General features: G+C 38.6%; 3 protein-coding genes and 1 long non-coding RNA gene across 5 annotated transcripts; all 4 read left to right on the forward strand.

Annotated features, from left to right (window-relative positions):
- The first annotated feature begins 3728 nt into the window (after positions 1-3728).
- On the forward strand, positions 3729-7315 carry LOC148721374 (melanocyte-stimulating hormone receptor-like). Its single transcript, XM_088737169.1, has 2 exons — positions 3729-3782; positions 5853-7315. The coding sequence occupies exon 2, from the start codon at positions 5854-5856 to the stop codon at positions 6793-6795; it is 942 nt and encodes a 313-aa protein (XP_088593295.1). The 5' UTR covers positions 3729-3782; position 5853; the 3' UTR covers positions 6796-7315.
- Positions 7316-11293: 3978 nt separating this feature from the next.
- Positions 11294-12911, forward strand: LOC148721375 (histamine H2 receptor-like). Its single transcript, XM_088736151.1, has one exon. It carries the CDS (start codon positions 11294-11296, stop codon positions 12167-12169), a length of 876 nt encoding a protein of 291 aa, XP_088592277.1. The 3' UTR covers positions 12170-12911.
- A 5580-nt stretch (positions 12912-18491) lies between these two features.
- On the forward strand, positions 18492-19416 carry LOC148721376 (uncharacterized). Its single transcript, XR_015992696.1, has 3 exons — positions 18492-18788; positions 18945-19030; positions 19396-19416. It is a non-coding gene; the product is annotated as an uncharacterized LOC148721376 (long non-coding RNA).
- Positions 19417-19981: 565 nt separating this feature from the next.
- LOC148721377 (sorting nexin-14-like) lies at positions 19982-23194 on the forward strand. Of its 2 annotated transcripts, XM_088736739.1 has the most exons (6): positions 19982-20085; positions 20845-21164; positions 21305-21369; positions 21916-22007; positions 22588-22644; positions 22886-23194. In XM_088736739.1, the coding sequence occupies exons 3-6, from the start codon at positions 21351-21353 to the stop codon at positions 22925-22927; spliced, it is 210 nt and encodes a 69-aa protein (XP_088592865.1). In that variant the 5' UTR covers positions 19982-20085; positions 20845-21164; positions 21305-21350; the 3' UTR covers positions 22928-23194. The 2 variants fall into 2 exon arrangements, with proteins under 2 accessions (XP_088592865.1, XP_088592864.1); XM_088736738.1 differs by lacking the exon at positions 19982-20085 and having other exon boundaries at positions 20776-21164.
- The last annotated feature ends 1277 nt before the right edge of the window (positions 23195-24471 follow it).

Genomic DNA, 24471 nt, shown 5'->3' on the forward strand with positions numbered 1-24471 from the left:
TATCAAATGATGGATTTTTATCGCAGAATATTCATCATCTAAAATGGTTTCGATCGTTTGTTCTTGTCAATAATACTGGGGACCTTAAGCAAACCACGACGGCGACGGCAACGAGGACGTGGAAAAACAAAAGATCTAATTGGCAGAACAATACCCCAGCCTGTGCGTTTTAAAATTTTGTACATTTCTTTTTCACCAAAATTTGCGTCGTCTGCTAACCGAAACCGCGACGACAAATTATTCGTCGTCTGCTAACCGAAACAGCGACGACAAATTATCTCAATTTCCATTTGCAATTGTTCCCTACTTTTATTCGTTGTGTTGAGGTTGAGGTGTGGCGCCGTACGAGACAGTAAACACATGCAGTCAATTTCCAAATTCTAATTAAAAGTAGAAATTAATTTTTTAATGGACTTCTTCCTTGGGGTTGCTGTCTTGATTGCTTAAGGTCCCTATTGATATCAAAAGATTCGTCATCACGGCCAAAAAGAACAATAACAACACATGGTATCCAAAGGGGAATTCGACTTGACTGAAGCTAATGTGTTATTTATCGTTAACTAATGCGAAATATATTGCCTTTGTCAAAAGGTAATTTGAAAGATGATACTTTTAGTCATGTGAATCAGGGGAAGGAAAAGCATCACACACAGTGTTGAAGTTTGAGTGCTGAGTAAAGCTTTCGCCCAACCAGAGGAAGATTATAGCAAATCTAAAGCCTTTTAACAAAGGACTTCTCGTTATTAGACAGACATGCTTCACGCAAAGCGATATTTGAGCCTTACCTTTTTTTCCGCACATAATGACAAAATATGTGGGAAATAAATGACAATTTAATTGTGAAGACTTAATCCGAGTAGAGACGGTCAGGCGAAGCCTTCCAAATACGCCACTCATGGGTGCTGAGTAATGAACTCATCTAGGCCTTCAGTGCCTCGCAAGTTTTTCCCCTCATCTGTAGCCGTCAGCCACTCTTATCAACTTGTGTTCCTATTGGTCAAGCCGTGTTTACGATACGATGATCACGATCATACTTTGCGGCACACTTCGTACTTAGGTGCGTCTCCATGGTTAGAAGTAGTTTGAAATTCAGAGGTTTTTTCTAGGCGATTTTTGCAGAAATTTTGAGTGTAGTGACTGGTTTAAATAATAAGACAAGATTTTCCAGTTGATTGGTTGATTTCACAGCGAACCGGCCAAGTCGCTACCTCGTGTCTCAAAAATGTCTGTGCTTATAAGCTATCAGAAAAATTTCATTAATGATCGTCTACCTGTTTTTCTTGACTAAAATAATAAACCAGAAGGCATATGCTTTTAATTCACTGCCGCTTTGATGAGGAAGCATAAAGGCTTTTAAAAGAAGTTTAATTGAAAAAAAAAAGAGGATTTCTTTTTTAAGGAAAATTATTTTCTACTCCCCTAAGACAGTTTAGATGATGCTTAAAAACCCAGGAGCAAAGCTAATATATAGTCTCATTAAAAAGAAACCCGCAAGACTATTTAGTTCATCTGAGCAACATATGATCATCCGATAGACCTCATCAGAACACATCTTCCAAACAGTCTTCACTTCAGTTCATTTTTTACATAGATAGTCTTAATTTGGTTCTAGAGACCCATAATGAAACCCGATTTCAATCTAATGGAAGAAACAGCAATCACTTTAATGGATTTGATCAATATTGATCTTGTCTTGAACACATTTTTAATACAGACATCATGTTGAACAGTTAACTAATCATCATCACCAAGCCTCACGCTAATGTTTGTAAATTCATCGCTGAATCCTGCTATTTATTGGTGGAAATCTATCTAGGCAAGTTCTCTACTACATTTTAACATCTGATTTCCACGTCATTCCTTCGAATGGAATATTTTAGTTGAGTATTGAAAGTAACCAATTGCATCCTTTGTAATTCTTAATCGTTTTAAATAAGTTGTCCCATTAGTTGTTAGTTAATAGGTTTTTAACTATATTATATTGTTAGGCCTTTTTTAATAGTTCCATTAGAAAATAGTTGATAGGTTATTAATTGTGTCCCCAATTAGTAGAGGGTTTCCTTAACCCCATCGGCTACGAATGGAAATGTGTGTGCGAATGGAAATGTGTGTACGAATGGAAATGTGTGATCAAAACAATGCCGTCTTGACAAAACCTCTCGAGGTGACCAGGGGAGCTAACTGGTTTGTTTGTCGACTGCAGGTCGCTGGCTACCCTCGCCGGGCTTATTTTTGTTACCCAACATACTGTGCGATCGGCCAACGGGCCGCAAATGGTTCAAGCAGCCAAATTCGAAATTGGAAAGCCGATCGATCTGGAGATAAAAGCATCGCTAGTGAAAGATCTGTGGAAGGAATTGGGAATCGAGTGAATGGAAATGAAACTGCAACATCTCTGCTTTGATTTTCTGGAGGAATCGAGACTGGTGGTAATTTTTTGGCGGAATTATTCGCTTCAGGCGACGGACACTTTTAAAATAGGTTACCGGCCTTGTCTTTCTTTTAGCAGTTGAACACCAACATAGCGATAACTCGCCGAAAACGCTTCAAAATGGCCTGAGTTGCTCGTAATCAAAAAAGAAAACAACAAAGCAATAAGGTAAGCCCATTTTATTTCAAAACAAGACATTTTTTCCTCTCTTTTAAGGCAAACCGATAACAACCCATACAAACCTTTATAAATATAAGACGTTGCGCAACACGTTAAGAGTCGCGTCCGCTTTTCAAGTAGTGAGCTTGGGCTGCCTGTGCTTGGGCTAGCTGTGATGCGCTTTGATATTTGAATTCCGCAGTAAGGGCAAAAGGATACGCGTACCTAAAAAGCGATTTAGCCAGAATAAGTGGTAAAACGGAGCAGCTCTCGGATCGATGCTGCGGAATTTGGAAACTTTTGCCGCTGGAAAGGATAAGTAATAAGTAAGCGCTCTCACGGGTGGAAATTTGAGAGAGATCGGTCGACTTTTGTGCAATTTTTCGGCCTTCGAGTGGCGACGGTTGGTGTTCAGGACCGGTTGAAGTTTCCAGCCTTGAGTTTTTTTTTATACACAGTTGACCGGTAGCACCACACGCGTTACAAAGAAAGTCGCCAAAACAGCGTTAAAACGACCTTTGGCAACAAAGCAGGTACGGGAAAAAGGTAACGAGACTGCACATGTTTCATTCCTCGCTTACTATCCTTTTAAATTTTTCTTATTTTTTTTAATTTGTCCTTTTTTAACGGCCCACACGTATGCTTGAAATTCGATCTTAATATGTTAGTTATTGCCGTTAATAAACTTTACATCCAAAAGTCACACACAGCAAGCTTGGGCCACTTGTGATCTATCCTCTTTTTCAGTGGTAATTAGGCATTCATTTCCTCTTACTTCCCAACTTACGTAGACAGAAATATTAGCATTCGGTTTCCAATGTTACAGCTATTGTTACTTGCAATTAGTCAGTTTTAAAATTCATCCTGTGTATCTGTTTTTATTGCCGATTTTTCAATTCTCTCCATATCGAGAGTTGAAATGAGTTCATGATCAATCTTCCTACACGCAACGAATCGCAGACATTTTCCTCATTATATGGAAAAACAATCTGCTTGGTAAAATAGCCAATTATCGCGGCGACATGATAACTCATAACACATTTTGTTAGCATAGCTATTTATAGCTGTTTTTGTAAGCTATCACGAATAAACCTAAAGCACAGTAGTATGCTTTTCAGACGAAGACACGACCGTGATCACCGGAACTCTGAAGTTTAACATGACTCTTACTCAAGTTTTTGAGAACTGAAAGGTATTTATCATGTATGGTTTTCGAAAATTGCAAGCAATTTTTCGTAACTTATTCGATAAGAGCTTAATTCAGGGTAAATAGGAGTGACTTGAAAGAACTAAGTCGATTCTTAATATTTTGAAAATTTTTCAGTATTTACGCGCCTACATTCAAAAAATTGATCAGTATTGAGATCAGTTTCACTTGCTCCAACTTTATCTTGTGTGAAGGTGAGACAAGAGACAAATTATCACAAACATGTTAGTGTTCTTTCTATTTAAAAGGAGTAAATTTCATCGCGGAAGCTAATAGAAAGAGATATAAGCTTGACATAAGCTCTTCCTTTCTTCGTCATGCACGGTAATCGAATGCTAAGAGAAGGAACTAACAAATATCATTTGTGTTGCTCTATTCGTAGCTTAAGACTAGGTGTGCTATTCGCTAAACACGCTCTTCTCCCAGCCTTTTTTTAATGTTTCTTTGTGCATCTTTAAGAAAGGCAGGTGAGCTCGCCCCCGCTCGAACTGACTAGCGCTCAAAATTTCAATGATGAATAAATTGTTTTGCTTAAAGTAATATAAAAGTTTCAAAATTTTCTCCATTGCGCAAAATTTCAGCCATTTCACGAGTCCAGCAAGGGAACCTCAAGGTTAACAAACTGTCGAAACCTCAATAAATGTATTTCTAACTTAGGAAACTCACATCTGCTTCTGATTCTGAATTACAAATTCCGTTTATTTGGTGCTCAACAGTATGCAAATAGATTTAAATAAAAATCCGTAATGCTTCTTACAAAGTGCATACCCTAAAATGCATTATAACACAGCACGTGTCTTTCTCCAATGTCACTCCTATTGAGTTACAATGGTATAAATCTCTTAATACCTACGGCCGCGCGGATATATCGTGGCGTATGCAGTCAAATTTAGCTGCAACGTTCCAGTCCAATTCAGCTGCGAGAAGCTAGAGAAGCTATAATCGCTGTCGGCTATGCCTCGAGCAACTTTTAAGCTTCTATGGCGCTCTCTAAACTTCCTGTGTGCATCCGTGTTCTGTAGCTCTTTGTAATAATCATCTCACTTTGAAATGAAATTGTCGCACATTATAATAAAATAGTCTCGCTTTGTCATTAAAAAGCTGTCATATTTTTTTCTAACACACCATTACCTTTTGTAATAAATTAAGTTGGCTCACTTTATAATAAACTCGGTATAGACGGTCGGAGCGCAAGTAGACCCAACGATAGCTAATAGATTGTAAATAGTTAGCAAAATTGATAGTAACCAGTGGCCAGTCTTTCTAGCAAATGTTAAGACGTCGTTTTTAAACTAGGTTTTTAAAGGAACGCGAGCTGTTTTAATTATTTTTATTAGTTTCCCACCATTTCTGCACGTTGTATATTATAGAAAGTTATAATCCCGGTAGGAACATAGGTTACGTTATTACGTCCTATGTTTTTTTTTTGTTGTTGTTGTTTTGTTTTGTTTTTTTTTTTTTCAATTAGCTCAGCATCTTGAGGTTCAGTACTACGATAAGAAAATTAATAATAATGACGAAGATGGCGATACAGGACTTACGCCATAACGGACACTATCTGCACTTCCGCAGAAAGACCGAGCTGTTACAAAGTGCGACAAGCTTTGTTATAAAGTATGGCAGCTCTTTAAATACAGAGTGCGACAAGCTTTATTAACTTTATTACAAATTGTGACAGGTATTCCGAAATAAAACGGAACAATTTATACTTCAATAGACGCACGCTAAGCATGAACCAGTCGTTAAATCATTTAAGGAGAGAAGGTCATTTATCTTGCCATTTATTAACTTTGAACTGAAGTGAGTTCAGTCATTCGCATACTACCGGGTATAGGCAATATAAAGCTAAGCAAATATGTCACCTGTTTTTACGTAAATTTTATGAGAACAGAAAGTAACAGGTGGTCGTTTTATGTGATATGTGATATCGTTGGCTATAAGGGAGCGAAAACTACACGATCAATGGGATGACGATCTCCAGTCAGAAAGCTGGAACTCAGTTTACTCTAAACTTCTCTGTGGCGATGCTCACAGTAGTTTTCTTTTTGACCACAGAATGGAAGTCTGGTACATCGTTAATCTCGTCTTGAACGCCATAACATCTTTCACCACCACTGTGTTCAACACTTGTACAATCTACGCGATGAGGAAAACTTCTTCTTTACCGGGACCTTTCAAAACACTTCTCCTGAGTCTTGCAGTTTCTGATCTTATCGCTGGTTTGTTAGCTCAGCCATTGTACATCCTGCTAATTGTCATTTTGTCCAAGCAAAACACCTCGGAGAATTCCTTGGCATCCACCCTGCTACTGGTCATCGTATGTGCTCTATGCACCGCTTCACTTCTCAGCGTCATGGCTTTGAGTATAGACAGGTTCCTTGCTGTTCATCTTCATCTCAGATATCAGGAGCTTGTGACTCACAAACGCGTTGTTGGTGCAGTGATCGTGACATGGATATCAAGTGTGGGTATTTCACTAGTTTGGATTTGGAGGAAGGCGTATACAGCCTTCTCCTTCGTCGCAATAATTTGGAGTCTTTGTTTCGTTTGCATGACAGTTGTTAATTTTAGACTATATCAAGCTATCAAACGCCACAGAAACCAAATCCAGGTAAGCTTACATGTACAGCAAGTAGCACAGCATAGCCAGGTAGAGAGTGCTACAAAGCCGAGAAAATCTACAGTAAGTACACTGTATGTGTATCTTGTAGTTTTAGTTTGTTATTTGCCAATGTATTGTTGTATAATTTTCACTGCAATACATGGAAGTGCAGACAGTTTCCTTCACTACTCACGGACCGTTATGTTTTTCAACTCTTCATTAAATCCTGTTATTTACTGTTGGAGGATAAGACCAATTCGTCAAACCATGATGGACGTACTACGGAACATATTCCCATGCAAGTCGGCATCAGAATCAGTGCCAACAAGATCTTCGCAAGAAAGAACAAGAACAGCACATGGCATCCACACTACGAGAAATTTACAGGAAAGTTGAGGCGTTGTGACCTTAGATCTTGACTGAGTAATTAGTACATTTTTAGTACTGTGTACCGCACTTATAACAAATATCGTTATGAAAAATAATGCGTTCTATCATAAAGGCTGATAGTTTCGAAAGAAACTGTTTGGGGCTGCGTCGGTGAGAGTAACGAAATAATTTGGATATATCAACAAAGTTGAAGTGGTAAATTGGCCACCATAACGATTACAAAAGCTGACGTTTCGAGCGTTAGCCCTTCGTCGGAGCGAATAGAGGAATTGTGGGTTGTGTATGTTTTTAAAGGCAGAGAATGGAGCTACGTTATTGGTGGGAACATGGCAACGAGAAAAACAAGAATAAATTAGTGGAATTTAAAGCGTTCGTTGATCCCTGTGGGATTTAGACTGCCGGTTTGAAAGATGAGGTTTTGTTCAAGATTTTTACGGCTTTCCGTGCTACCTAAGTGTAAGGAAAGACCGCAGATTGCAATATGTTGCTTAGATGATTAGGTAAATTAAAATGTCTAGCGACTGGTTTCGATGTGTCCTTGTTATTGCTTTTCACGTCTCGAAGGTGTTCTCGGAATCGGCCACCTAGTCTTCTGCCTCTTTCGCTGATGGATATCTTTTTGCAATAAGTGCAAGTTATGCAATAGATTACATTGGCAGAGGTGCATGTAACGTGATCGGTGATCTTAATGGATCGTTTAGGTCCCGATATTTCCACCACAAATCAGAGTCAATGTGCCAGTTTTTCGATAAACGTCGTTACCCTGTTTCTGTCGTTCAAGCGGGTTACCATCGCGCCCAACTTATTGATCAACATTCAGCACTACAAACGTCGCATAAGGAAGATTCCGACCGCATTCCATTCACTCTCACGTTTCACCCTCACAACCACTAAGTTAAATCCATCATTCTTAAGAACTTTAAATTACTTCAAAACGATCCAGAGACAAGCACTATCTTTTCGCAGCCTCCGCTCATTTCATTCAAACGCGACAAAAACATAGGCAATTTTTTGGTCAAAAGTTCTTTTCACACTAATGACCAATCAGGCACTTTTAAATGCGCTCATGCACGATGCAAAACGTGTCCTTTCATTCACAACACTGATAAAATATCGGGACCTAAACGATCCACTAAGATCACCGATCACTTCACGTGCACCTCCGCCAATGTAATCTATTGCATAACTTGCACTTATTGCAAAAAGATATCGGCGAAACAGGCAGAAGACTATGTGACCGATTCCGAGAACACCTTCGAGACGTGGAAAGGAATGACAAGGACACATCGAAATCAGTCGCTAAACATTTTAATTTACCTAATCATTCTAAGCGACATATGGCAATCTGCGGTCTTTCCTTACACTTAGGTAGCACTGAAAGCCGTAAAAATCTTGAACAAAACCTCATCTTTCAAACCAGCAGTTTAAATCACACAGGGATCAACGAACGCTTTTCATTCCACTAATTTATTCTTGTTTTTCTCGTTGCCATGTTCCCACCAATAACGTAGCTCCATTCTCTGCCTTTAAAAGCACACACAACCCACAATTCCATTATTCGCTCCGACGAAGGGCTAACGCTCGAAACGTCAGCTTTTGTAATCGTTACGGTGGCCAATTTACCACTTCAACTTTGTTGATATATGCAAATTATTTCGTTCTATCATAAGACACATAAATACATAAAAATCCTAATTTTAATAAGTGCTCCAATAAGAATCTTATCTGTACCCTTCTGGTTTTGATCGGATTTTGTCAGCTAGATTTGTGGGTTACTGATGCTCAATACGCCATTAAAAAAAAAAACATTAAAAGTGGGTTTATGTGACAATCTTCGTTGTGTTCGGATCTGAGTGTTTGATAAAACCTTTGCACGTTCAGTAGAAAATGAAGATAGCATATTTGAAGCCTCATAGGTGATTACTTTTCTTTAACTGACACTGACATACTTCATGCAAAGCGTATATGGTGTAAAGTTTTTTTTCTCACCGCGCCTCAATCCAAATATTCCTTAAAATAAACCGTTTCTCATGATGACAATCTGAGTCTGAAGTTATTATCAAAGTGGAGTAAATGGGGCTTAGCCTTTCGGAGAACCACCGATGAATTCTGAATAATCAATATCGCTTAAGTTTTCAGTGCCTCGCAGGTTTTTCCGCACACCTGTAGCCGAAAGTCGTTCTTCTTAAAGTTGTACTGTGTTCCTATTGGTCAAGCTAGACCAAACTCTGAGGCACACTTTGATCGTGAGTGCGTTGCCATTCATTCAAGTGAATGGGAGTTCAGAGTTAATTTCCTACGCGATAGTCCCGGAAGTTCTTTCCATAGCGGCTTATCAGTTAATTGGTTGATACCCAAGCCTTTTAAAACTGTTTCATTCTTTTTCCTGTAGCCGTTGTGTTTTCAAAAATGTCCAGAACAATTACGCTACCCTGACAATTCTCCACATGACTTTTTGTTTTTGTTTTTCTTGACGGAAATGATTAAAGTACGTAATCAAGTTCTTTTGCGTCATTTCCACCAGGCAGAGGAAGTATTAATGCTTCAGATCTTTGCGCTGAAACAAAGATATTTTTTCTTGAAGGGAAATCAGTTGGTACTTAGAAACTTGGGACTACAGTAAGGTTACGGTCTCATTTCAATTTTTCACCAAAACAAAATGAAAAAAATAACCCTTTCATTTTCCTCAGTGACGTATGATCATCTGACACACTTCATTGGAACAAATTTTCCACACTGTCATCCCCTCAGGTCACTGTTTAAATAGGTAATCTTAATTTGATTCTAGAAACCCGTTTTGAAACCTGAGTTGTGAGTCTCGCTGCCCCCACTATGCATTGGCATATTAGACCATCCTAATATGTAAAGTAGAGGCTCGTTTCATTAAATATTGGAAATTCAAAACTCTTTTAATTAAATTTCAGAATGCTTTTTGCATGCACATTTTCTACTTTCTAACACATGCACAATTTCTACCACATTGATATGTTTCAGCAAAAACCAACATTCCAAATTCCAATTCGATCTGGAAACAGTGGACAAGTAAGAACTACCCAGTTGAATGTCCATTGCTAATTTATTATTTATTACTATTTATTTATTTATTTTAGCCTCGTTTTCACGCTGGATTTCATGGTTCAGAATTTAACCCCCCCCCCCCCCTTAAAAGCGGTCTGAGCAAGTGGCAAAGCTGGCACCAAAACATTTCATGTTTAGTAGGACCTAATGTACACTTTTACACTAGGTGCTTGCTTTCAGCACGAACTTCACAAGGGACCTTATTTTATGACATTTGCTCCCAGACTATGATATGGAATTAAAACTGATAAAAGTAAAGTGATTATTCAAAATAACTGAAATTGAATGCCGGTTAACGGGCGCTCTCAAACTTAAGATTGACTCCTCTTAGATGTCAAGACCCAATCTGGTGCCCAAGCAGCTATGGTTCATTTGGTTAATAAAGCTTGGGAGCTAAAACTCCTTAATCCCAAGGGACCAGTCCTTTTTTGCTGCCCTAGGGAATGAGAAATTCCCGGGGGATCCCATGGTTTTTCAAGTGAAACGGAGGGGGATCGTTCGTTACCAACAAAGTATAAAGGGGAACTATAGAATACTGACTAACAATTTACTGCCAATGAGCGTAGGGGGGTCATAGGACTATTAACGAGCCTCATAGGAGCATCTGGTGAATTTCTCTTCACTCAACAACCAGAATCTTCCCATCCCTGTCCTCCCCCGCCGTTTCCCAAGTTGCCTAGCGAAAATTGTTCAAGATGAATTTAGCAAAGGAAAGAAAATGGACGTGACTTCCATAGGTTTTTTTTTAACTTATGAAGAGTTGTTCATGACGAGCAATAAAGAGTTGTAAAGTAATTGTTCTATTTTTACTCTGACAACAAAGCAGCCTTCTGTTACAAATGAAAAGAAAAAGACGTAACTCAGCTTAGAATGGCTTTTATGCAAATAGTTTGGTTATTGAAAAGGAGAATATCACTCATCTGTCTGATTATGACATTCGTATTATGGACAACATCGTCCATGTTTTGATGATTAGTAAAACCTCCTTAGTCTTAAGTCGTAATTTTTTAGTCTGGTATATGTCTGGAGCTCCTCAATTTTTTACTTTTCCATTTCATACTCATTTTCTATCAATGACCGTCTTTGTTTCCTCCTTTTTTCGTTTAATTTTACCTTGTCTCAGTCTCGTTGCCAATCTTGCGTGAAAATAAAGACTCAAAATCGAAACCAGGAATAATATCATAATAAAACATCGAGTATTGAATATTAGTACTTTATTTAGGGCACTAAATTCATATGCTATGCTGTCAGCTCTTCATTTTGCATGTCTCCTCTCAAAGCAGCTCAAGACATCTGGCTTGATTTAGACTAAATATTTGCATGCATCTTCAAATTGACAAGCTTTCAGCTTGAATAAAACCGCGTGGAATTGAACTTTTCAAATAAACGATCAACTATCGATAATTGCAACTTCCCTCGTTGCAAAATGGCAGATAACGAACTCACATGTGCTTCAAGGTTTTTCATTAATGTCGTCTTGAACGCCCTTTCAGCACTGGTAACGATCGTTTTCAACAGCCTAACAATTCAAGCCATACGGAAAACCTCCTCTTTACCAGAACCTTTCAAAACATTGCTGCTAAATCTTGCCGTTTTTGATCTCGCTGTTGGTCTAGTAGCTCAGCCGTTGTCAATTGCATTTGAGTTAGGGGGTTGCCGTGTTACAAATATTTTATGGGCCATCCAATTTGCACTCGTTGACGTTTCGTTCCTTGGCATCACGGCACTGAGTCTGGACAGATTCCTGGCTGTTCATCTCCACCTCAGATATCGAGAACTTGTGACACACAATCGCGTTCTTGGTCTGGTAATCTTAGCATGGGTGCTCAGTGCTATTCTTTCATTCGTTTGCGCTTGGATCATCAATGATGATCGATCAAAATTAGTCAACATCAAAATCATCCTTTGGAGTCTTTGCTTCATTTTTGTAACTGTTACAAGCTTCAGACTTTACTTTGCAGTAAGACTCCATGCAAACCAGATTCAGGCTTCCCAAGTACAGCAAGCCGCACGGAATGGTGAATTAGCAAATTCTGTCAGGCTGAGGAAATCCGCCGTCAACATATTTTATGTATATTTTGTTTTTTTAGTTTGTTATTTGCCTTTTTTTTGTTCTCTTCTTGCCAAGCAATCCTTTGAGTTCAATTCAAATTGGTACAAGGATTTTTCTCTTTACTGTCGCACCCTAATGTTTGTAAATTCATCTCTGAATCCAATTATCTACTGCTGGAGAATGAGCGACGTTCGACACTCTGTAAACGACCTAATGCAAAATATAATTGCAAGGCTAAAATGTGGATAAGCAACATGGAATATTGTATATTGCCTATACCAGTCCACTTATTTCTTCTTATTATTTAATTTTCCTAGGCGGTTTTTCTCATTTTTTTTTCTCAATTCGGTTACAGTGCAATGAAAGTCGCTCGTAACAAAGAGTAAAAAATAGTCAAAGCTGAAAAAAACTCAAATGTTCGTTTAAAATACACCTCTCCCTTGAATAACTCATTTTTATAATTATAATAAAATGTACTGAGAGGGCCTTACTAAAAAAAAAAAAAAGAGAATGAAACCTTTAAACATTAAGATACGAATGTTGCGCACGTGAAGCGTTTTTACGCTCAAAATTGATTTCCTTGCTTTATCATGATCATATTTTCGTCTGTTTATCAAGTAAGCCGTAATTTCGCTCCCGCTAAAAAAGAGATTTGACGAACGTAACAGGAAGCGTAGTGGCATAAAATTAAAGAATGCTGCATTATATCAGGTACTTCTAAGGCGTTAGCCACATATGGATTAGCAGCACGATATGATTGTTGATTAAACTGACGTGTGATAGGAAATTAGTGCACATTAATTCTTCTAGAAATTGATCAAGCTTTGTTTCTCACGAGGAATTACGCATTTGGGTAAGGACTTCCTTAGCTAATAGATGCAGCATTTTTGTAACCTTGAGATGGATAGATCGTAGACAGTACAAAGTTGAATTGTGAAGAATAAAGTCCGATTTGAGCGAAAGTTTTGCAGTCCAAGATTGTTAAACCAGCGTGAGCGCAACTTCTCTCGAACACAAGTGGGAAATCTTGTGAATTTAGCGCGACTCTTTGGCTCTACGTATACTTTGGTTCTAACTTTGGTGGAACCCCGTGTTGATAACACTGCACGAAATTGAATAAAAGAACCACAAGAAATTTAACACTTAAAGGGCTCTGCGCGAGCCGATGAGTCAGAGCAAAAAGTTTGTCATTTGTTGTTTATTTTTATTCTGACAGCACAAGCTGTTCTGAAAAAAATTAAGTTTTCAATTCAACTGACTCGATATTTCTAAATCTAGAAAATTGCAAACCATTCTGCTGTCTATTTTTGTGATGGTTCATGTTTTATAAGTAATTGTTTGATTCATATTTCTCTTCATTTTGTGATTCAGTTTAAAGAAGGGGTTCGGGTCAAAGACACTGTGGATAAATTAGAAGAATAAAATTATGCGATATGAATTCATAAGGCCTCAAGGTCTGCCTTCAGCGCTGCTCATTGGCTAACGTGGCATTATTTCTCATTTACTCTTTATATAAGTCAGTCTCATTTCAAATCTTTTATGAATATAAATGTTTGCACCCGAAGGGTGGGACGATATTAAAAGAAAAAAACAGACTAGGACGGGAATTCATTGGATCTCACCAGTTTAGTTAGAAACTTACTAATCGGCACACTGTCGCTTTGAATTTATTCATAACCCAAGTTGTAACCCACTTTATTACACGACTTGGGCAGTCAGAGGGCCAATAACTAAAATCAACCAATCAAAATGTTCTATTGCCGGTCAATATTCTCTCAGTATTGGACCGGGCACTGTCCCGAATGGTCCCGAATGATACCGCACTTGTGTCCGTTTGAACTTCAGTCGTATAAGAAATCTCTAATTAACCAAGCGTGCTCGGGACCGTACTGGAAGAATATCGGCCCGCGGTCTTTTTTGTATGGACATCGCTGCGCTCGGTCCGTACTGTCAAGACCTCGGGCCGATATTCTCCCAGTACGGCCCTCGCACTTGTTTAATAAGATATATATCAAGCTCCTATCAGTAGCCTAAGACATCTGGCTTGGCTTGGGCATAAAACATCACCATATATTGCTAAACTGTTATTCGCTCAGCTCATACTCTGTTGTGACATATCAGGAGTGATACAAATCAAATTGAACGCGTGTGTCCATGCCGCTGACAAGCTGAATCAGCCATAATGCCTAAAATCGTTTTTATAAAACTGGAATGCCTGTTAAATTGTATATACGAGATCTTCTATTCGTGATTCCGATAACTCTCCATATAGCTAATTTAATGCTGAAATAATGAAAATACACTTGGATGAGAATATATTACCGTCTGAAATTCATAAACTATAACGTCATCACAAAACGCTGGAAAGATGGTAAAGTTTCATTCGGTACAGCGCGTTTTCAAAATATTTATCTATTTTTTGTAAATTTAACTTTTACATGCATTCGCTCAATACTTTGAAATAGAATTTTGAGGAGCGCGACTTAGTTAGTTACCTAACTTTGCAAATTATTCTGAATACCAACGTCACTTATATTTTAAAGTTAAAAGTTTTTCTATAAAAATAAACACTTTTCTTCTTAATAAAAGAAGTAAACAAACATTCCAGCAAAAGGGAAGGAAGCAAAATACTTGTGTGATTTTCTACTTTTCGAGAGAACGGGTGATGGATTTGCATTTAATGCACAAGATTACCATGTGTTAAACACCGCGGATGTATTGAGATAGCATTTTGACCAGCGGTTCATTTGCTAAGATCAAACTATTTGATTGAGAGCCAGCGGAAAGTTTCTTTCCTGCACGCTTTCTCATTTAGACGCTCGGTTTTCTGAATTTTAACTCAGTTCGAAATGTAAGAGATTGGACGCGCTTCTACTTCATCGAACTTGACTGTCAATAGGGACCTTAAGCAGTCAGGACGGCAACGCCAAGGAAGACGTCGATTAAAAAATGAATCTCTACTTTTAATTAAAATTTCGAAAATGGCTGCATGTGTTTACCATCTCATAGAGCGCCACAACTCAACCTCAACATAACGTATATAAGTAGCGTTGAGTTCCAAATGAAAATTAAAATAATTTACTGTCGCTGTTCCGGTTCGCAGACGACGCAAATTTTGGTGATTTCACTTTGTTGTTTTGCAAAGGACGCCGGCTAAGAAATGTACTAAGTTTTAAAATGCAACTGAGCTATTTTTCTGCCGATTAGATCTTTTGTTTTTCCACGTCCTCGTTGCCGTCGCCGTCGTGCTTTGCTTAAACCCTCGTATTATTTTCATAACGGTTGTAAGTTTTAGGCTGTATTTTGCAGTAAGACGCCACAAAAACCAAATTTACGCTTTACAAGTTCAACAAGTAGGACCATGGTGAACTAGAGAATGCTATAAAACTGAGAAGATCTCCAGTTAGTGTATTTTATGTATATTTAGTTTTTTTCCTCCGCTATTCGCCAGTATACTGTAGGCTTGCTGCCAAAATACTTGGAAATAAAACTACTATTGCTGGGCACAATCATTTTTTCTTTACTCTCTAACACTAATGTACATGATAAATTCATCTCTTAATCCAGTTATTTACTGCTGGAGAATAAGAGACATTCGGCATTCGATCAGGGAAAGTTTGCGAAATATGTTTTGTAAGTCAGATCAGAAGAGTAGATTATCAAAACGAAAAACCATGTGTTACAAACAAGTGCATCAATATTACTCGGGCTTCCTGAGGAATCCATGAGTCATGAATTGGGCTTCGTTACTATTCTTGTTAGTTTTTACTTTTTCTTATTTTGCTTTAGAGAAAGTTGTGCAGGAAAAAATTTATTAAGACTGATAAAAGTTCTAATGGGTCGTTTAAGTCAATTTGTTTTCATGAAGAACGTTTTTATGAGGTACTACAACAAATATTCACTTTAAGCTCAATGATGTGTCACGTGGTTTACCAAACATCTTCACAATTCGAAAGCCGGTGACAAGAAAAGTTGTAATCTCGATCCCATGCCGACATACTTGGTCTTAATTAGTTTAGAATGTATTGACATGCCGCTTCCAGTGATCACCAAAATCATAAGTCTATCGCTGGATTCTGGTGTGTTCGTTGATGCTTGGAAATGCGCTCTTGTCAATCCACTGCTAAAAAAAAGGTCAGAGTTGGATCTACTGAAAAAGAACCACCGACCCATAAGCAATTTACAGTATGTGTCTAAATTGAAGGAGAAAATTGTATCCGACCAGACGCATGCGCAAATGATGGCAAACTCGATATACCCCGCCTTGCAGTCATCCTATGGCGTTTCAAAGTAATGAATGACATTTTCACGAACATGAATTCTCAAGAGATCCCTTCTGCTGTTGATACGGTGAATCCTGATGTTTTGATCGATCGTTTGCGCGAAGAGATTGGTATTTCTACCAACACTCTTGACTCGCTCAGGTCATATTTAAGTTTTCATTCAATCTACATCAAACGCCGCTTGACAGAAAAGGGAACTTAAGCAGTCACGACGGCGACGGCAACGAGATCTAACAAAAAAAAACAATAGATCTAACTGGCAGAACAATAACCCAGCAGCTGCGTTTTAAAACTTTGTACATTTCTTAGCCGTCCTATGCAAAACAGCAACGTGAAATCACCAAAATTTGCGTCGTCTGCGAACCGAAACCGCGGCGGCAAATTATTTAAATTTACATTTGGAACTCAACGCTACTTTTATGCGTTATGTTGAGTTTGAGGTCTGGCGCCCTATGAGACGGTAAACACATGCAGCCATTTTCGAAATTCCAACTAAAAGTAGAAACTCATTTTTTAATCGACGTCTTCCGTGGCGTTGCCGTCGTGACTGCTTAAGTTCCCTAATGACAGACAGACAACCTTTATCTTAGCGCGATAGTAATAAAAGCTATGCAGCTTATGGGGCCGTGCATAAATACTAAACCTAAGAACAAAATATATACATAATAATTAACAATATCAAATTATCTCAAAATTAATTTGGTAGAAGCTATGATGTAACCTAAAAGTGATGGAAATCTTTACATCTAAAATTTGTGGTTGTTGTAGAGGTCTCTCTGAAAGTCAACTCTAAAAACATCAATTGAACGGGTTTTCTTCTTTAGGTTTTGATAACTTGAATTGGGAATAGTTTCCATAATACAGGGCCTCTATAAGCAATAGAGTTTTTACCATAAATAGAGCTGGAACGGTGCACCGCTAAGGAGTCTGACGCTCGTAAAGAGTAACCTGTAGAGCGTTTCGTCATAATATTTTCGGATAGCACTAGTGGGAGCCTATCATGAAATGCTTTGTACATTAGCTTTAACAGAAATAACTTATAACTAGAGCTCAGTGGATGCCAATCAGCTTGTCTTAACACGTCCAACGATCTCATGTCCTTAAGTAAATTAAAAATTATCCTCGGCGCCCTGCAGTGCAATCGTTCCAATGAGTCGAAGAGATCTGCATTAAAACACGACCCCCCACAGAACGAGGCCGTAAGTTACTGATGGTAATATGACTCTGAAATAAAAGTTAATAAGAACGTCATTCGGCAGGGACCTCAATCTCCCAATTAGATATCTCTCTATGCGAAAGTCTTCTTGTGATCCAACATATGCGCTACCCAGGAGAGTTTATCATCGACTGTTGTACCCAGTAGCCTGGACGAGACTTGTTAACCCACTTTATGGCATCGGTACCTATATATGTGGATTGGCGCCACTGGCCCCGTAATTTTGGTTTTGCAAATTAACATGGCTTCGCTTTTTTGCGGATGTGGGGTAAGGCGATTTAAAATACACCATTTGTACAGCTCATCTAAAGCTTTATCCAATTGAGCTACCGCTTCATCTGCCGTTTGTTTGATACAGTAGATCGTAATATCATCAGCGAATACGTAGACGGAGCCTGATTTCACACTTGGTGGGTAGATCGTTGACAAACAAAGAGAACAGTGTAGGGCCGAGCACTGAACCCCGTGGTATACCGACGGATATGGGAAAAGTGTCAGAGATAATTCCATTATCAACTGTACTGCTTTCTCCCAATTAAATAATCTGTAATCCAACCCAGTGCTTGATCACAAATGCCAAAATTTGAGCGTAAATTCTCCAACAAGACCTGGTGCGATATACTATCAAACGCTTTGCGAAAGTCTACAAAGGCAACAGCCACTATGGAACCAGAGTCAACTGCTTTTCTCCATGTTTCCGTGAGATGAACAAGCAGGAGCTCGATAGAGTACCCCTGTCGATAAGCCCATCGTCTGAAAGCTTGAGAGCTTGAAAGCCGATGATGTTCATTTGCACCCGAAATAAGAGAAAACGTAGCAAAGCAAGACCGATAAAATAGTTTGCAGGGGCTTGGAGAGACAAGTGTTTCCCAGCGGCCTTAGGCCTACTCTGTATCTTTTTCTTAGGATGATATGGCAGTAGCACAGATACGGTAAGGAATCACTACTGTTTCGGGGGAAATCACATGGTCACGTGTTCGAAGACGTTGCGCAAGAGAAAGCGAGCTATCCTTGGTAAGCCCTTGGTCATTCGCTCCGACGAAGAGCTAACGCTCGAAAAAGTCTTTAATTCTTTGTTGTAAAACAAATGGGCTTTACAAAGTGTGCTGAGCACAGAAGAGTAATTTTGAAGTAAGAGTTGCAAAAAAGTTGTACATGTTCATATAACCTGTATAAGCTCTTTCAAGAGGTTTAGAAATAACTGGTAGGACCAAGATAGGCATATAGTTATTCTTTTCTTGAGGCAAGTCTTTCAGGTAAACAGGGGTTAACCTCGCTTTAACCTCCTCTTCTATAGCAAAAAGAAAGTATCAGCGCTATTGTGTGGAAGCCGATTGCCAGCCAAACCTTTGAACAAACCGACTTCAAGGTCAAAAAAAAAAAAAAGAAAGAAACTTCCTTAATCCCTTCCTTTTTTATTTTCATTGCTTAACTATATCATAGTTAAAAAATGACGCTCACTAAATTCGAGCACGTGGCCCTATCCGAACTTTCTTGGGTTCTTGATCTTTTCCATTTGTTGCAGGGCTTCAAAGAAAAAGTTTGATCCTTTGGCAGAGTTTTCAAGGTTAGCTGGAAAGTTCAAAGATAAAGTAATGAATCCAAACAAAGGTAAGCAACGCTGAAGTTGATTTGTGTGCTCCCAGCAAGACTGAAAAGTATTTGAAGCAGCAGTCAACGTGTCATACGCATTAAATTACAGCAGATGTACCCGTTTTGCCATATTTTACTTTATTTGAAAATTTTGTGGGCAACAAAAGCTCTTGACTACAGTTTTACGCAGCAGCGATGGAATCTCTCTTTAATCATTAAAGTTACAAGTTCCCTATAGGTTGTAGGGAAAATTTTTTCAGTTGATATCTACAAGTACTTGCGCAAGTTCATTCGCTAAAGATAGTGCAAAGTCAGCAACAAATTATGTGGTCAGTGAAAATCCTTTGAAGTTTTTACCTCATTTCATTTGTTTTACGCTCTAGATGACTCACCGTATGAAGAGGACCTGTTTGATATCCCAGACACACCTCCGGTAACACTCTACAACTTTCACCAACTAACTTAGTAGTGTAAACGATTTGGAATTGTTTGAATGTAGGTGAACAATGAAAGGATCACAGAGCAATTGAATCATGGTCATCGATGTTGATTCTGAAATCAATTCGTGATTTGCAAAAGCTCGAAAACGAATTTTTATTCATTTGTTTGTAGGATTGTGACTGGGAAAGTGAAGAAGAAAATGAAGAAGTGGAAGAAAAGGAGACGCGTGACCTCGGTAAGTCATATGAAATTCGTTCTTTGAGCGTGTACAAAGTGAAGTGATTCATTGTCTTACTAATGGTTGGGCGAATTTAGCCATACATTGCCAAAGTGCCAAACCACTGCGCGTGCTTTTTAGTTCGGTTTCTTGAAATAAGTCAAGTCGCAAGTTATCTGTAATTATTGGCTCTGTAGCTCACGAAGAATTAGCCAAAACAGCCAACGAAGATTGATGTCGCTGCTGCAGCGATATTGACAAACTTTTCTGGTGAATTTTCACCAGTCAAGCTATGTATCGTCATCTTGTTTTTTCTTACAGCGGAACGTCTATTCAATGTTCCAGCCTGGTTATACAGCTTGTTAGTTTGTGGAAAAGTCGCATTTCAAGAGACTCTAGATGTTTACGCGGACAGGTGCCCATGAAACTTAAATTTAGGCAGGATATCAAGTAATTCTGTAAATGAGACTGATCGGCATAACTGCTAGAGCCCATTTCGATTTCTCCCACAATTCCACGGTAACTAGTCATACTCCTCGGGAGAGGAGAGAGGTTCTGTGAGAGTAAAGTGTCTTGCCCAAGAACACAACATACTGGCCCAGACAGAAATTGAATGTTCATGTTTCCATGTACGGTGAGTTCAAAACAATACAGCCTCCCAGTTAGCTCAATGGATACAGCGCTGGACTATTTGTGCGGGAGGTCGAGGGTTCGAGCCCCGGCCGGACCAACACTCAGGGTCTTAAAATGATTGAGAAGAATATGCTACCTTTCTATAACATGAAGAAATGATTAGATATTCTAGTCTTCTCGGATAGGGACGAATAAATGGAGGTCCCGTCTCCTGCAGGGTTAGGGGCAGGAGACGTTAATTTCCCACGCACGAGATTACTGTGTGATGGATGTCCTCCCCTGGGGTGGGATGGGTGGGTAACAGGACCCCCGTTGATACCATTGTTTACTACACTGAAGGGGCTATCCTGTATAAATATAGATGTCTACTTCTACTTCTACAGAATGAGCCAACTATCCCTCAACTCTCTCCCTTCTCTCAAACAAATAGAGTTATTTTGAAAGAGATGTTTCCCACCAAAAAGCAAATATTTCAATACCAGCAAAATCTGGTCACTTTCGTCCCCGTTGCCAACCTCACGTCCCTTTTTTTGTATCGCAGATATTTAGCTGGTAAAGTGGATTTGTTGACGAATGAACATCGCCTGGTTATGATAATTCATTTACTAAGAGGTGACAGAGAACTGCTGGTGTAGATCCATCTGATATTTTTGGAATTGTTTTCATGTGATATAAGCTCATCACGAACGCAAATGAAGTCTCGACTGCCATCAAAACCTGGTGAAAGATACAAAGCCAAGAGGAAGAAAATTTACTTTTAAAAATTTTTAATTTGAATTATTTTACTTACTCAGAGGCACGCCTATGACATTTTTTTTCTTCTCTCGTAGATGCACTTTTCTTTCATGAAGATCCCCCACGGTAAAATAAAATGTCTTAAAATGCCATTTTTTAAACTACTTTCATTGCATGCCAATTTAATTACTTGGTATTTATTTTAATTTCCTATGTACTATTACGTTTTTTCGTTGGTATGATTGACTTCTCTTTCTTTTTCCTAGAACGGATACACAGAAGTTGGAAAGACGTGAAAAGACTCTGAAGGAAATGCTCGAGTTCATACCAGGTTTGTGAGTTAACATACCAGGAGGCCACCCACCACAGGGGGTGGCTTTGGACAAAAAACACACCTCTACCCTTACTCCACCCAAATTGCACCTGAATCACCTACATGCTGCAGCGCACTAGTGTTAAACTTAGCTTAAGTTTAACGCCTCCCGGTTAGCTTTACCGCCTCCCGGTTAGCTCAATGGATAGAGCGCTGGACTGTTGGGCGGGAGGTCGAGGGTTCGAGCCCCGGCCGGACCAACACTCAGGGTCTTAAAATAATTGAGAAGAATTTGCTACCTTTCTATAACATCAATAAAGGGTTAGATATTCTAGTCTTCTCGGATAGGGACGAATAAATGGAGGTCCCGTCTCCTGCAGGGTTAGGGTAGGAGACGTTAATTTCCCACACACGAGATTACTGTGTGATGGATGTCCTACCCTGGGGTGGGATTGGTGGGATATAGGGCGCACTTAATTTGGAGCCTCGCTCTGTTGTGCGACCCTCACCACACTCTGGTGAAAGTGATTAAATAAGTGCACAATGTTTATTACTTGTCTACAGATATGGCCGTGCGTGTTGTTGGAGCTGATAGACATAAAGCTGGGATTAGTTCATTGTTTGAGCTCCTTAAGCAGCCCATGTTGAACAAACAGGTTGGTGCGTTCATATGAACTTACAAATGAAGGAGTCGTTTGGTTAATGTAATAAAGTAGTTTCTCAACGTTCCGGAATGATATGTATTTTGCACCACGTCATGCTTTTAAAGTAGTTTGTTCCAGATGTTCACTCATTTTATCAACTCCTTTTTGCCCAAAAAAAAGAAATAAAATAAAGCAGGCTGATAGGAGAGCGACGGAAAATAAACTGCGGAATATTTGAGCATGACTTATCTAACAACGTTTTCTACAACCGAACGCTTGAAACTTATGAATAACTGCGGTGCAAGACTAGTTTCGAAAATATTTACAGCCGTGTTTGTTTCCTGATATATTTTCGTTGTTTTGTGTTGAATATTGTTTTTGTCTTTTTAATTTTCACCTTATATGAGACAAGGAAGTCAATTTATGAATGTAAGGATGAAGAATTTCATCATTCAATGAAAAGCCAGAGAACAAACAAAGGTTCCAAATCAAGGCAGATAGTTCAAAGTGAATATAAGAGACGATTCAGGAGTTGACTTGTTTATGAACCCAAGTATCCTAATCATGATGTAGCTTTTCGTTTGTTTCTTAGCTGACGTACATTCTCCTGGATTGTTTGATGGGTGAGATTTTTCCAGAGCTGAAGGAGGTATGACACTTGCTCTTTCCTCGGTATCTTTCTTTCTTTTCTGCATTAAGCTAACATCTTAAGCTTAGATAGCCCGTACGTTTTGGTCCAGAACTATAATTTATTCACATTAAACGTGACACAATTTTCGCGTATGCAAAGACAAAGATTTTTATTTCTCTACACTGACGGAAGCATAAAACTTATCAGTTAGTAACCAGTTCGCTAAATTATTAGAATTGTTGCATTTCGTTTTCCGCAGAGTGAGTTGTTTCCAGCAGAAGAGCTTCCAAGTCGCAAATGAATGAAAATATGTTAAAAAGGGAAAATCAGTGAATGCAAGACAAACTGAGACAAAGTTTCTCTTCTGAGTCAAGAAAAGAGGAAATAATTTCATTCGGAAGAGTAACTTTTAAACTGTCTAGATATTTACGTAACAGAAATGAAATTTAGTCATCAAAAGCTATGATAAAAATGTGGTAATTTGTATGTTTCTTTTATTTAAAAGTTTTCCACAAAATACAGGAAAGATTGAATCACTAAATTAATAAAATTATTTTTTTGAAAAGTTTGTGATTACCTCTGTCTCTTCTTTTGTGATGAGTCACTGTGTAAGCAAAATAAATTGACATGCGAAATTAACATCCACAATAATGTTTTCTTTTATTTGTTTTAACGAAAATGCAACTATTTTATTCTTTTCGTTTTTAATCATGAAACATATGGCAGTCTGGTCGTCCACCATTACAGGAAGGTATTTACTTGTTGTTACTGGTGTATTGTTGCATAGTTAAACAGCGAAGACAGTATACCTTTCCTATGATATTTTAACTTTACATTGACACACAATATGAGAACTCCCTCTATTCATCGTCGATTGCCATAACCTCTGATTTTGATAGAAATGCTGAATTCAGGTGAAAATGGGTTCTGAAATGCTGAGATGATCGGCATGGAGACAAAAGATTGTTCTAAATATAACACTGTATATGTTTGCCTCGCTTATTTAACTCGGCCTCGTTCTGCAGGAGATAAGAGCAGGTAATTACGTTAACCCTTCTCGAGGCACATATTGTAAGTTTTCCTTCTGGAGGAGAAATATATCACTAAGAGAATTTGGGCTGACCTTAAATTAATCTTTGTCTTGATGTTTTTCTTTCTGGTTGATCAAAGTTTTGCTCCCGCCACTAGAAAGTGAAAAGAGCCAGGAGCACATCGCTAATCATCTAGCACAAATAAATATTAAACATGGCAAAGGGTCTTCAGGATTATAAACACATCAGTCTTGTTCCTCGGGAGTGAGAAGAAAAAAAAACATAGACCTGGATAAATAAATGAGTCAACCTCCCGCATTTACAACTCGCCAAATGCTTTACCACCAATTATAAAGAAATAATGCACATGGAGCAAGGAAGTTCAAATGATGAAAAAAATACCTATATCTTATTAGACGTTTTGTTGTGTAGTATCGCTGAGTATTTTTACGAGTTGTGCCGTATTTTGACGAGCCCATAGGGCGAGTCAAAATACAAATAACAAGTAAAATTACTCAGCGATACTAAACAACAAAACGTCTAATAAGTTATTTATTATCCAACGCGCCAAACTGTTATTTCAGTGCGGGTGAATTTCGCGGATATTTATTCACGGGGAGTGCGTGAAGAAAGTATGCGAAGCGGAACGGAATTGGCGCGTTGATGTGTTGCTGTTTTTTTTTTTTTTCTTCAATAAATGAAGAACTTTCCGGGTCGTCTAGCTGTTTTTCTTCGTTTGATTCATCTAATAAACTTGGATGTATATTAGCTAGCCATTCTGACTCTTCGTCGTCAGAAATGTGATTCAAATTGT

Source organism: Stylophora pistillata, chromosome 10, assembly GCF_964205215.1.
Source record: "Stylophora pistillata chromosome 10, jaStyPist1.2, whole genome shotgun sequence".
NCBI lineage: Eukaryota > Metazoa > Cnidaria > Anthozoa > Scleractinia > Pocilloporidae > Stylophora > Stylophora pistillata.